Below are 12,889 nucleotides of genomic sequence, written 5' to 3'. Positions count from 1 at the left end.
GGCTGCATGGCATGTAAGACTCCCGCACGACCCTCCAGACTCTGGGCCTCTATGTCCCAGCTCCGGCAAAACCTAAGTTCAAGCCACAGCAGACTCCCACTCAGGCCACCCATAAGAAGCAGTGGGACTATAAGAGATGCCCTCAGAGGCAGTCTCAGCCTGTCCCCCAGCCAGGGTCCTTGAAGGGCAAGCTGGCAGGGAAAAGGTGTTTTTGACAGGCTGCTCGGGGGCACCCCACCAGTCCTCATCAGGGATCCACCCCCAATAAAGCGTCCCTTCTCCAACCGGTTGTGTGCTTTCCTCCTGGAATGGTCGTGGCTAACCTCAGACCAATGGGTCCTCAACACCATCTCCCGGGGTTACACCTTCCAGTTTACTTCCTCCCCACCCAACCACCACCCCCACCCCTGTCCCTATTGGGAGACCCCTCACACGAGGCTCTGCTCGAGCAGGAGGTGGGGCAGCTCCTAGGACTAGGAGCAGTAGAGGCTGTGCCAGAAGAGTTCCTGGGCAAGGAGTATTACTTCTGTTGTTTTCCTTATCCTGAAGGCCAAAGGGGGGCTCAGGCCCATTCTGGGCCTCCGAGGTCTGAACCAGTACATGGTGAAGCTCAAGTTCCGAACGTTCTCCCAGGCCTCCATCATCCCCTCCCTGGATCCCGGGGACTGGTACGCTGCCCTGGATCTACAGGATGCATACTTCCACATCCACATATTCGAGGGGCACAGGCGCTTCCTCCATTTCATGGTGGGACAGAATCATTATCAATTCACAGTCCTCCCATCTGGTCTGTCCACTGCCCCCAGGGTATTTACAAAATGCATGTCTGTGGTAGCAGCCTACCTCAGACAGTGTGGCGGTCCAGATATTTCCCTATCTGGAAGATTGGCTTGTCAAGGGCACCTCCCAGTCGCAGGTGGGGGATCACATGGCACTCCTCCTGTCCACCTGCACCACCTTGGGCTGTTGGTAAACAACCACCAAGTCCACGTTAGTCCCGGTCCAATGCATAGAGTTTATCGGGGCGCTCCTGGACGCAGTGTCAGCCAAGGCCTGTCTCCCACCAGACAGATCTGAATCCCTGAAAGGTCTCATGGACTCAGTCACAAGGTTCCCAGTGACAACAGCCAGGTTTTGCCTACAACTCCTGGGTCACATGTCGGCGGGCACGTACGTGGTCCGTCAGGATGAGGCCCCTCCAGCTCTGGTTGGCCTTGAAATTCTCCCAGGCCATGGACAGGATGGACAAAGTCCTCACCGTGCCAAACACAGTGATCACCTCCCTGCAGGGGTGGTCTGCCCCAAACAACATGCTCCAAGGGGTCCCGTTCAGGGACAGGGCCCCATCATTGGAGCTGGTGTCCGATGTGTTGGACCTGGGTTGGGGGGCCCATGTGGGGAACTCTCAGACCCAAAGCCTGTGGTCGGCTCAAGACCTGACCTTACATATAAACGTCAAGGAGCTCAGGGCGGTGCAGCTGGCGTGTATGGCTTTCTGCTCACACCTGGAGGGCAAGGTAGTCAGAGTGCTCATGGACAACACAGCCTCAATGTTCTTTATCAACAGGTAAGACGGGGCCCAATCCTCTGCTGCAAAGCCCTCAGGCTGTGGGACTTCTGTATAGCCCACAACACCACCTGAAGGCCTTCCACTTGTCAGGCACCCGGAATGAGAGCGTGGATTGCTTGAGCAGAGACTTTTCCTCGCAACACAAGTGGTCCCTCCACCCGGAAGTGGCCCACCAGCTCTTCTGAAGGTGGGGTACTCCCCTGGTGGACCTGTTTGCGACTCAGCAGAACCAGCGATGCCCCCAGTTCTGCTCTGGGGTGCTGTCTCCAATGTCTTTCTCCTGTCCTGGCCAGGCCGGCTTCTCTACGCCTTTCCCCCATTCCCTCTAATTGGCAGGGTCCCGGAGAAGATAAAGACGGACAAGGCCCAGGTCCTCCTGATTGCCCCGACGTGGCCCAGGCAACATTGGTATGAGAGCCTCACGGGCCTGGCGGTAGCTCTGCCGTGGCAGTTGCCGCTCAGCCCGGATCTGCTCTCTCAGGACCAGGGCTGCCTCCTTCACCACAACCTGGCGGCTCTTCACCTCACGGCATGGCTGCTCAGTAGTTAGGTGGAGAGGAAAGGACATGCTCAGAGCAGGTTCAGTGCATCCTCCTTGAAACTAGACAACCCTCCACTCGCCATGCTTATTTGGTGAAGTGGTCCCGGTTTTCTAGGTGTGCAGCGGATCAGGGTGTCTTCCCCGATGACCGCCCCGATCCAGCTTATCCTTGATTACCTCCTCCACCTGAGGGCCCATGGCCTGGCGCCCTCGTCAGTCCAGGTGCACCTGGCAGCCATATCGGCCTTCTATCCACTGGTGCAAGGGCACATGGTATTTTCCCATGCTATGACTGGCCGGTTCCTTAAGGGGTTGGACCATCTTTTTCCATATTCTAGACCCCCACTCCTGCAGTGGGACCTAAACGTGGTGTTGGCTCATCTCATGGGGCCCCCGTTTGAACCACTGGTGGAAGGTGGTCTTCCTGGTTGCAATCACGTTGGCCAGGTGAGTCTCGGCGCTCAGGACCCTGACCTCCAAGTTGCTGTGCACGGTCTTTCATAAAGACAAGGTCCAGCTGTGCCCACACTCCGCGTTCCTCCCGAAGGTGGTCTCCTCCTACCACATGGGTCAGGGCATTTTTCTACAGGTCCTCTGCCCCAAGCCTCATGCATCCAGTGAGGGGCGCCATCTCCACACGCTTGATGTGCGGTAGGCTCTGGCTTTTTACCTCGAGCGGACCAAGCCGTTCAGAAAGTCCTCGCAACTGTTTGTCACCTTAGCTGAGCGCACGAGGGGCCAGCTGATTTCCACTCAGCAGCTTTCCAATCAGATCACTTCATGCATCTGTTCCTGTTATGAGCTGGAGGGTGTCCCCCTGCCACCCATTGTGAGGGCCACTAGACTTGGGCACAGGCCTCGTCGGCTGCCTTCTTGGCCCACGTCCCCATCCAGGACATATGTAGGACCACCACGTGGTCTTTGGTTCACACGTTCACCTCGCCCTATGTGATCATCGCCCAAACCAGGGATGATGCCAAGTTCGGCAGGGCTGTCCTCCGCCCTGGGAATTTGTGAACTCTTACCCACCTCCAAAAAATATCTCTTGGAATCACCTATTGTGGAATACACATGAGCAATCACTCGAAGAAGAAAAGACAGTTACCTTTTCCATAACTGGTGTGCTTCGAGATATGTGCTCATGTCTATTCCACATCCCACCCTCCTTCCCCTCTGTCGGAGTTGGTCTGGCAAGAAGGAACTGAGGGTGGGGGGAGCGCGCAGCTCCCCTTATACCATGCCAGGCAGGCGCCACTCTAGGGTTCACGGGGGGGCGCCTTCCTCCCCCCCAGCTACTGCTAGGGGTAAAACTTCCGGCACCGGTGCACGTGGTGAGCATGCACACCTATTATGGAATAGACATGAGCCACACATCTCGAAGAAAACCAGTTACGGAAAATTTAACTCTCTTCTCACCTGGTAACATAAATATAATAAACTCCCACAATACTTTCTGCTTTCTATCCAGCATGTAGGGTGGAGGATTTATCATCCTGTGTCAGGGATAGCACCAGACTCCTCCTTAGCTCTCTGCCTGATGCTGGAACTACTTGTCTGGCCCTTCAGACACACATCTCAAAACATACCCTCCAGTCTACAGTGTGTACGGCTTCTCGATTATGGGAGGGCAGTAAGAAACAGATCAGAGGCTTTGAAAAATAGGGCAATGGTTGGGAAACACTCCCAGGTGTTGGAGGAAGCAGGAACAGCCACACTCTGGGCTGCCCTGGTGCTCTGTAACATCAGGGTGTACGTGTGTGTGCTGAGAATCACTATGTATTTTGGTCTGGGAGTGCACTTTTGCCACATCAGTGGAATAAATCGTGTCCATGTGAGATATGGGTCTGTTGCCCAGAAGCACCAGGCTTAAAAAATCCCTTCTCTGTCCTTCCAGCTCACTTCCCCTTGAAATGCTATAATGTGAGAAGAAAATTAGGAGGGATTCTTAAAGATCTCTTTCTGATTTTTCATATTTCTAAATATAGATACAATATATGCCCAGGGCATGTGTATATAGATACAGTATGCCCCCACAACACACAGCATGTGTGTATACTGTATTTTAATAGATATAAGCAAGCAACTTAATATATACAGTTGCTATAGCAACTGAGGTTTCCTTAGCAACAGTGGCAGAAAATAATCCCTTACCAATTAAAAATAAACTGTTGGAAAGGGGGCTGAAGGGGGAGAAATAGAGCTGCTGAGATTGCCTTCCTTTTCTCTTGGTTTTTATCCCAGGCACTGGAGGACTGGTTCCGATTTGAAATAACCTTTTCCCACATAGAATGAGACAAGGAGGTGAAGTGGATCTCGGTGCAACCTGCTTGGTGGATTGGGCTAGGAGGAACATAGCAGCATGAGCCTAAACCTCTCCATTAAGTCAGTCCCCAGAGAGGAAAGCTGGGGGCTGTTCCCCCAACCCACCCCCAGCTCCGAATGTGCCATCCCATAACGCAGTTATCTAGTCTTTATTAGCATACTGATTAAAGCCAAAGGCAGTACAGGCTCCAGGGGAACTTTTCTGTGCTACCAGGATACATATCTTCAGATGTTGTCTTAGAGCAGAAAAGTGTTGTTGTCGGAGCCTCTTCCTTCCATTTGATGCTGTTTGTATATACCCTTCTCTCCCCCAGGCTCCTCCTCACACACATTCAGTTTGACTGACTGAGCGAGTGAGACCATAGAATTCAGTGGTAGCTTGGTGAAGTAAAAAGTAATGTAAAATGGAGATCCATTGCCCCAGGCAGAAGAGACCCCATTGTATCCTAATCAATAGAACTTGTGGGACAGATCCTCAGCTGGTGTAAATCTGCAGCCCGCCTTTGATCTGAATGAAGCTGTGCTGACTTGCAATCCCTGTATTTCTGTGATGCCTCTTGTCCCCAGAATGCTTTGTAAACTTCAATAATAGATTTAAAAACTGTGTACAGAATCCCTTCTCCCAGCACAAAAATGCCTCCACTTCTGGAGTGAAACACAGCAGTGGTATTACCATGTACAGCGACACTACACAGCCATTCAGGAGAAGACCTGCAGATCATCATTTGGCAACAAAAACTGCAGATGAAATTTAGGTAGAGATTGTAATTATCTGATTTGGACTTTGGTACCAGGCTCTTGTGGCCATTAAAGAACCAGTGGCACTTTTCACAAGCATCAGGAGCAGCATTTATAAATCTGCTCTGAAAGATGGCACTTCCAGTAGCAAAGAGAACTGAATGCTGCGGAACCAGTTCAGTGCTGACTTTGAGGGAAAGATGCCATCTGCCAGAAGCACCAACACTCACTCCCTGCGTCACCTGGAGGTCTCCTATATGAGTACTTATGGGTCTGACCCTGTTCAGCTTGTGTGGTGTGATGAGATTCAGTAGTGCCCTCAGTGCTGAAACTTGGGGTAAATCCCTTCTGACTATGTGGTCTGGTTTCCCATATCCCTTCCTCTTCCTGGCCTAACCAATACTTGGGTGTGCCAATCCATTTCCTGTGCCAGCAGTTCTGAGGGGGAACTATGCCCCACTTTCCTAGACCGGGGAAGAAGGGAGATGGACTGAGTCAGAGTTGCCTGGGCCTCGCTGTGTCTACTCAGACCTTGCTCCTCACTTCAAATCTTCATTCAGTAGGATCTAGGGCATGCCAAATCCCAGACAGCCCCAAAATTGCAGGAAAGGCACTGGTACCTTCATACAGATGTAAATACACTGAACTATTTTGTTTGTGTTGCAGTAGTTCCTAGGGGCACCAGTCAGGGATTAAGGACCATTGTATTAGACATAGCCCATGCACATACAATAAAAAGACTGTCACTCCATGATTCTTGTTTCAGCATAAAGAGGGCACCGGGGTTTTAAACGGGCGGGTCTGAACAGGGCTAAAATATCAGTGGGTGCTGTTCCTTGCATACACTAGTGCAGCCACCTTTGCTACCACTCGGGGAGCTAAACTGATGGAGGTAATGGTGGGAAGTTGAGAGAGTCACTGTCTCTGTGATTTGCCCAAGGTCAGACAGCAAGCATGTGGCAGAACTTGGCACAGAACTCCTGACTTTTCGCCATGGGCTCTGACTGCAAACCAGACTATGCTTCCCTTCTCTTCCATTCCAGTCAAGTGTCTGTTTCTCATGTTGCTCATGTTTTAATGTCCACATTGATCTGATCCCAAATAGCCTTTTAAAAAGCTTTCAGTTCAGTGAGATGAACAGGGTGTGGCAAGTACATGCTCTATCTGCAGGTGGCTTTCTGGGGGACTGGGTCAGCAGCACAGAGATTTGTGCAGGAAGCTTTGGAAAAACAAGTGTTCATTCAACAAGTGCAGCCCTAGGGACGGAGGAATCTGAAGTCCCTGGAGAACGGATGATATGTGTGAATCTCCTGCTAGACTGGATGCCTTAATCTAGGATCCTTCTAAGGGGCCTGAGGCAGCTGTGAGAAACCAAGCCTCTTGCTGGGGGAGCTGTGGGGAGGATTCAGGAGTTCATTGAGGTGAAGGAGGAAACTGGGAAGAAGATTCAATACAGGGGTCTTTAAATTCCTGTGGATCAGTGGTCCTATTTAGTCTTATACAAGGAGATAACGGATGAGACTGCATGTGCGGGGAGGGTTGTCATCTTTTTTTTTTTTTTTTTAAATTAACTGTGGGGTTTTTTTCTCTGTGTTAATGACCTACCACTTCTCATCCTCCCTTCTCCTTCCTCTTAGTGACCAAGCTACAGGTCAGCAAATCAAAGCGGAGCATCACCCTGGTGGAGAACAGGCCCATCCCCCTGAACTGCTCCGTGAAATCGCAGACCAGCCTGGACTCTCACTTTGCTGTGCTGTGGTATGTCCACAAGCCATCCGACGCCGATGGCAAGCTCATCCTGAAGACAACCCACAGCTCTGCTTTCGAGTATGGCACCTACGCCGAGGAGGAGGGGCTACGGGGGAGGCTGCAGTTCGAGCGATCCTCCTCTGGAGGACTCTTCAGCCTTACTGTCCAGCGGGCAGAGGTCAGTGACAGTGGCAGCTACTACTGCCATGTGGAGGAGTGGCTGCTCAGCCCCAACCACGCCTGGTACAAGCTGGCGGAGGAGGTATCTGGGCGAACCGAGGTCACCGTCAAGCAGCCAGGTAACATGGACTATACCGGCAGGGCATTCCCCTGGCAAACCCTCTCCCCAGCAGTTAACTTTGCCCTAAAACTGCAGCTGAACTAAATATTGTTGAGCTAAATCCTTCTCCCCTTCCTCCCTCTCCCACACTAAATCTTTGTCCCCAAACTGGACCCAATCACACCTTCCTCACCTCATAGCCTAGGCCTTTGTCCCCAGACTGGAAGCCAGGCTTCTCTTCCCACTTTGCCAAACATCCCCCTGCTTGTTGCGTGCTCTTGGGATGCGCCTCCCCTCCCAGACAGAGTGCTGGAATCCGGTTAAGTCTCTCTGTTCCGGTTGGGGTGATGTGTGGTTAGCAAGCGGTGCAGATGTTCCTGCATAAAGGTCATTCATTCCCCACTGGACCTGGGCAGCTAATAGGTTCCACACCTGTTTCCGTCACCCACAGACAATTGGGCTAGAGTCAGTGAAACATCTCAGCCTTACTCTGTTATGCTGAAGCTTGGAGCCACTGTCACTCTTCCTGTTACCCCCAGGAGCACCCGGGGCTTACGCATGTGTATCACATTCACAGCCTGAGTCTGCTCTACTCTCATCTGTATCAACTGCATTCGTGATGTCTGTCTCCTCCCTGAACTGATTTGTGTCCAAACCACGCGGGGCTCTGCAGCTTCCCCTTCAAATGGGGACCCTGTCCTCAGGGGCTGTTCTCCCTCTGCCCCTTCCCCCGCCCACACACACAAGGAAAGCCCAAGGGGTTTTAGGAATGGAAGCAGACTGCTGGGATAAGGAATGTACCCAGAGATGTTTTACCATCCTCCTGAGCTTTAACGGTGTGTTAAAGGGAGGAGATAAAGGGCTCTGTATCGGGTATTACACAGCCTGCCTGTTCCCACAGCAGAGCCTTGCACAGGAATAAGGAAGTGTGATTTACCCTCTCCAGGCATATGCATAAATCCATGTAGTCCTTTGAGAACTGGCTACTTTCCACATAGCTGGCAACTGGAAATGGAGTTTTGCAGGAAACTGGATAAGAGACACCATGCTGGGATGGGGGATGTTTGCAGAAGTGGGGTGGGCAGTAGTCTTGCCTGGTACAAGCCTTGACCTGCCGTGCCTCCACAGTTCCCTACCTCACGCTATCCATGGCCTGCACTCTCCATGCAACCCCATCTCCCCACTGCTATGTTTTGATTTAGCCGTTCAGTCATTAACAAACAAAATGGACACTGGCATTGGGAGCACGTCTGCAGGGTTAGGGAGAGAAGAAGCTGGATTGTGTCTGAGGACACAACGGAAGGGCATCTGCCTTGAAGGGGGAAGTGTGGACAGGCTGGGGCATTTTACATTGTGTTGAAAGTAGAGGATCAATTTTTGGGGGAGAGAGGTGGGATCAGCACAGCTCTCCTTGGGTAGATCTCTCTGGAGAAGGGCTTGAAGACGCCTTTAGTTGATGGTGGCTTTGTCTTGACAAGGAAAAGTGATCAAGTTGAGGTTGGGCTTAGCTACACGGGACAGCTCCTCCTATGTCAATGTTAAGTAAGAGTGTAATTCCTTCAGTGTAACTCCTGTTTGAGACAGTGTCCTGCCGCTGGAGTGGCAACTAGTCACCTAATGAGAGGGAACAGGTGTGTGTGTGCCTGGCAGAGCTCTGCATGCAGGGCTTTTTCATATCCAATTTGATTTTACTCTCTGCCAATATCCCAACGGGAGCGTGTCTCGGCTCTCTTGCACTCTGCACGAGAGATGAGTAATGAGTTTAATGAGGTGGGAAGCTGGCTGCCAGGGAGAGAGAGATCTGCTCTGCTGGTGGTTTCCATGGCAGAGGATGTCATCAGCAGAGATGGGAAACGGAGGTAATAAGGATGTACTGAATTAATCAGGGTCCTGCCCCTCTCTGCCAAAGTGGTCCTCAACCATAGATATGCAGGGGAGGAGGGCTGTTTATATGGAGTGGGGTGGGGAGGGAGGATCTTTAAAGGCTGACAGCTTCCCCCATCAAGGTCTCACTCCAGAGGCATATTATCCGGGCCTCCTCCTGGAGGAGGAACCTGCCTTGCCCAGACAGCTAGAGGACTCCAGCTTCCTCTGCATGTGAAGAATACCCTGTGGGGGTGGCTGCAGCTGAGGAAGAATAGCCTCTAGGTCTAGGGGAGGAGGAGGGAAGAGCACCGCTGGGAGGCAGATCTGCCGAAGGATGATAATATGCAGGTGAGAGGTTCAGCTCATAATCCTTGACTGGTAATCAGTCCTTCAGCATTTCAGCAGTCTGGGCCTAGGCAGGACAGAGGAGTTATCCTACAGCTATAGTGTAGCAAGTCTCCAACCTCTAGGTCAGGTGTTGACATGTCTATTTACCCAGGCCATGAAACACCACAGATGAGAGTATATGGCCCGAGGGCCAAATGGTCACCAGACCCAGCTGTTCACAGTACCCCATGGATCCTCAAACTCTGGTCCAGAGAAGTACAGATTTCAACGGGTGGTTGAGGGGGCTTACATGCCTGGGGACCTATATGTGATGGGAGGAGGAGGGTTATAACCCACTATTGACTTTACACCCCTAAACCTTATGCCACTCAGTGTTATGTGAGACCCTTTAGCGCCCATCTCTGTTCTGTCATGACAGAGCATTTATTGTACCAGGGAAGCTCAAACCCTGCCCTTTCTGAGGGTTTGCTTTGGCAGCTTGGTAGAAGGCTGGGATATACACATTATGTGCATACACAGCTGATTGCAGCCACCCTCGGTGTCAATTAAGTTGTAGGTCAAATTGAGGAGAAATTCCTAATCTAGTGATACCAGGTGTGACCTCTTCAGCTCCAGATAGTCTTGTTGGCACGTTCTAAATCCCCAGATCCTGTTAGAGGATTGCTGTCTCCCCAGTACGTCTCTAGCCTTCCACACCATGGGGATTGGGTGACTGTATTTATTTCACCTGAGAAAAAAGGGGCACTAAGAGAATCAGGTGCCCAAATTCCATTGAATTTCAAAGGGATTCAAACTTCCTTTGGCTTCTTTGAAAATCCTAGCCTTATCTTTTTTACCACACCCAGAATTGTGTTAGATGGTTCACAGAACAAACAGGAAACTCTTGGGGAGCTGAGAGCCTGAGTTTAGATGTGAATGAGGAGGCACACACAGCTGGGAAGGGATTGGGGTGAGGAAGGACAGCGGTTGTTGCAGTCATGTCATTGTGCTATTTTTTTGGTCTCTGTTTTTCTCCTCCCCCCAGACAATCATCTACAGGTGAACCAGACCCAGAAGAACATCACGGTTCTGGAGAACCAGTGGGTGACACTGGAGTGCGCCGTCACCAACCGGACCAGCCCCACTTCGCAGCTCTCGGTGGAATGGTACGTGTGGAAATCTGGCCACCCAGAGAAAGAGGCAGTGGCACGGCTGAGCCGCCAGGCCACTCTGCAGTACGGAGACCTGGCAGCACTGAGCGACCTGAAGGGCAGACTACATTTGGAGAGCCCTTCCCCAGGCCTGTACCTGCTCACCCTCCAGAATGTGGTGGTGCAAGACAGCGGAGCCTATGACTGCCGCGTCGAGGAGTGGCTCTTGGATCCCAGCAACCAGTGGTACAAAAGGGCAGAAGACCTTTCTGGGCTGACTACTGTCACTGTGAAACAGCCAGGTAACTGGATCCTCTGGGTCACATTCCTCGGGCTCTGGGGCTGCATCAGAGAGAGAGACCCTTCCTCTCTCTCCCAAATTGTGAGGATTCTAACCTGGCTTGCCAGGCCTCTCCTCATCACCCCCCTGAAACCAAAAATCTTCCACCTAGTGAGAAATGGCGTACCTGACTATTCATTGTTATAATGGCACATCTACCACTCAAAGCACTCCCCAAACAAGACCACTTGGCAGCCCCATCTCCAGTGGGCATGTGAGGGAGCCATATCTCACTCTAGCCTGCATGTTCATCCACCAGCTGAGGACTGATTTGGGCATGCTGGGTAGGGAGGGAGGGGAATGGTGGCCATGTGACTCTTTCATGCCCATTGCCAACTCCCTCTTTGTTTCTCTGCTTTGTTCCCTCATCCCATGCACTGCAGCTGAGCTCGGGGGAGCAAGGCTGGCAGCAGCAACAACAGCTTGAGCCTAATGTTTCTGTGTCCCTTCATAGTCACCATGCTAATCTGGAGGGAGAACGCAGGGGTACTGCAGACACAGCAATCCTCTAATAGGATTTGGGGATTGGTTGTCTTCCTCTCTGATGTTGCTGGAGGGCCTATGAATTTTTTTAAAACACCAGCACCACCCTGACCCCAAGTGCAGCAAGGGGGTGGAGATGGAGAATGTGGAATTTATATCTAGATATTTGTTCATTTCAATCCTTCAGATGACTTACATTGCATATATTTTACGCGGTGTTAATGTTCTAGTTTAAAATGCGACCTTGTGTGACATCATGATCTGTTTAAAGGGACCTTATGATCTTGCATGAGCATCTGATGGGAAATAATTACATGGGTTGAAAGCCTCTTCAGGCATTCAGATCGGAGCTTTTATCCAAGCTGTTTAGCAAGATGGATCATCGCCATACTACAGATGGAGAAATTGAAGCACAGCAATATTGTGACTTGTCCAGTCTGGGAACAGAACTCCTGGCCCTCTACCTGATGAAGGGGTTAGGAAGCAATTTCTCCTGGGAGGAGATTATTTCATAACTGCTCATTTCTGGCGCTTCTTGCACCTTCTTCTGAAGCATCTGGTGCTGGCTGCTGTCAGAGACAGGGTACTGGGCTAGATGGGCCACTGGTCTGATCTGGTCTGGCACTTCCTGTGTTCCCTGCTGCTGCCAAATACACACTCGTGCCATGTACAGCAAAGTGACAGTGGGAACAGAACCTTTCCTTAGCCTTTCCAGAGCCTGTGCCTGCTTTGCAGGAGGTGTATGTCTGAAGCCTTTCACTCATTACAAGAGCCCCTGGCTGGAAAGTGAAGCCAGACAAATTCAGACTGGAAATAAGACACACATTTTGAACAGCGAGGGTAACGAACAACTTACCGAGGGAAGTGGTGGATTCTCCATCCTCTGAAGTGTTTGAATCAAGACAGAATGTCTTTTTAAATGAAATGCTTCTGTTCAGCCAGAAATTATTGAGCTTGATGAAGAAATCACTGATTGAAATTCTCTGGTCTGTGCTAGACAAAAGGTCACACTAGACGATCATAATATTCCCTTCTGGATTTAAGCCCCCCGGGAATACATTCATTGATTGTTTTTACACAGATCCCCAGGATATTTCATTGGGACTTCTCCCTGGGGATGTGCAATGCTTCTGGCAAAATGTCAGGAGACTGGAAAGGTTGTAGCAGGGATGTAATTACCTGTGGAGAGGGTTTGTGCCCTAAAGGGAGAAAATGCAGTCTCGGGGATTATGAAAATAATATTCATGAAATCTTGGCTTTGGAAATTTTTCCAAATCACATGGCTTGAGCAGAAAGGTCCTAATGTCTCCAGGTGATTACTATGTAGATTACACATACTATAACTAAGATTACTTATAAATCTCCATTTGGGCTGAAACTTCCCAGACCTGATCTAAACCCTGAGATGAATGATTTAGCAAAGTGTAGAAGGAAATCCCTTCAGCCCTGTTTGAGCTGTGTAAGTGTGTGTTGCATTGCATGGGTGCGGGGAGATAGGGGAAGAGGACTACAGTGTTTTAGG

At 50.8% G+C, this 12,889-nt stretch overlaps 1 protein-coding gene across 3 annotated transcripts in view; it reads left to right on the top strand.

Moving 5' to 3' along the window:
* IGSF3 (immunoglobulin superfamily member 3) overlaps window positions 1-12,889 on the top strand; it is a 165,774-nt gene that overhangs the window by 141,416 nt on the left and 11,469 nt on the right. For all 3 annotated transcript variants that reach the window (XM_038405027.2, XM_038405050.2, XM_043509902.1), the window contains 2 exons: window positions 6,809-7,219; window positions 10,439-10,846. In XM_038405027.2, the coding sequence (XP_038260955.1) occupies window positions 6,809-7,219; window positions 10,439-10,846 (819 nt within the window). The remainder of the gene's footprint in view (window positions 1-6,808; window positions 7,220-10,438; window positions 10,847-12,889) is intronic.

This window comes from Dermochelys coriacea, chromosome 1 (assembly GCF_009764565.3).
Source record: "Dermochelys coriacea isolate rDerCor1 chromosome 1, rDerCor1.pri.v4, whole genome shotgun sequence".
In the NCBI taxonomy this organism is placed as follows: domain Eukaryota; kingdom Metazoa; phylum Chordata; order Testudines; family Dermochelyidae; genus Dermochelys; species Dermochelys coriacea.
This window is presented reverse-complemented; position numbering and strand designations above follow the sequence as displayed.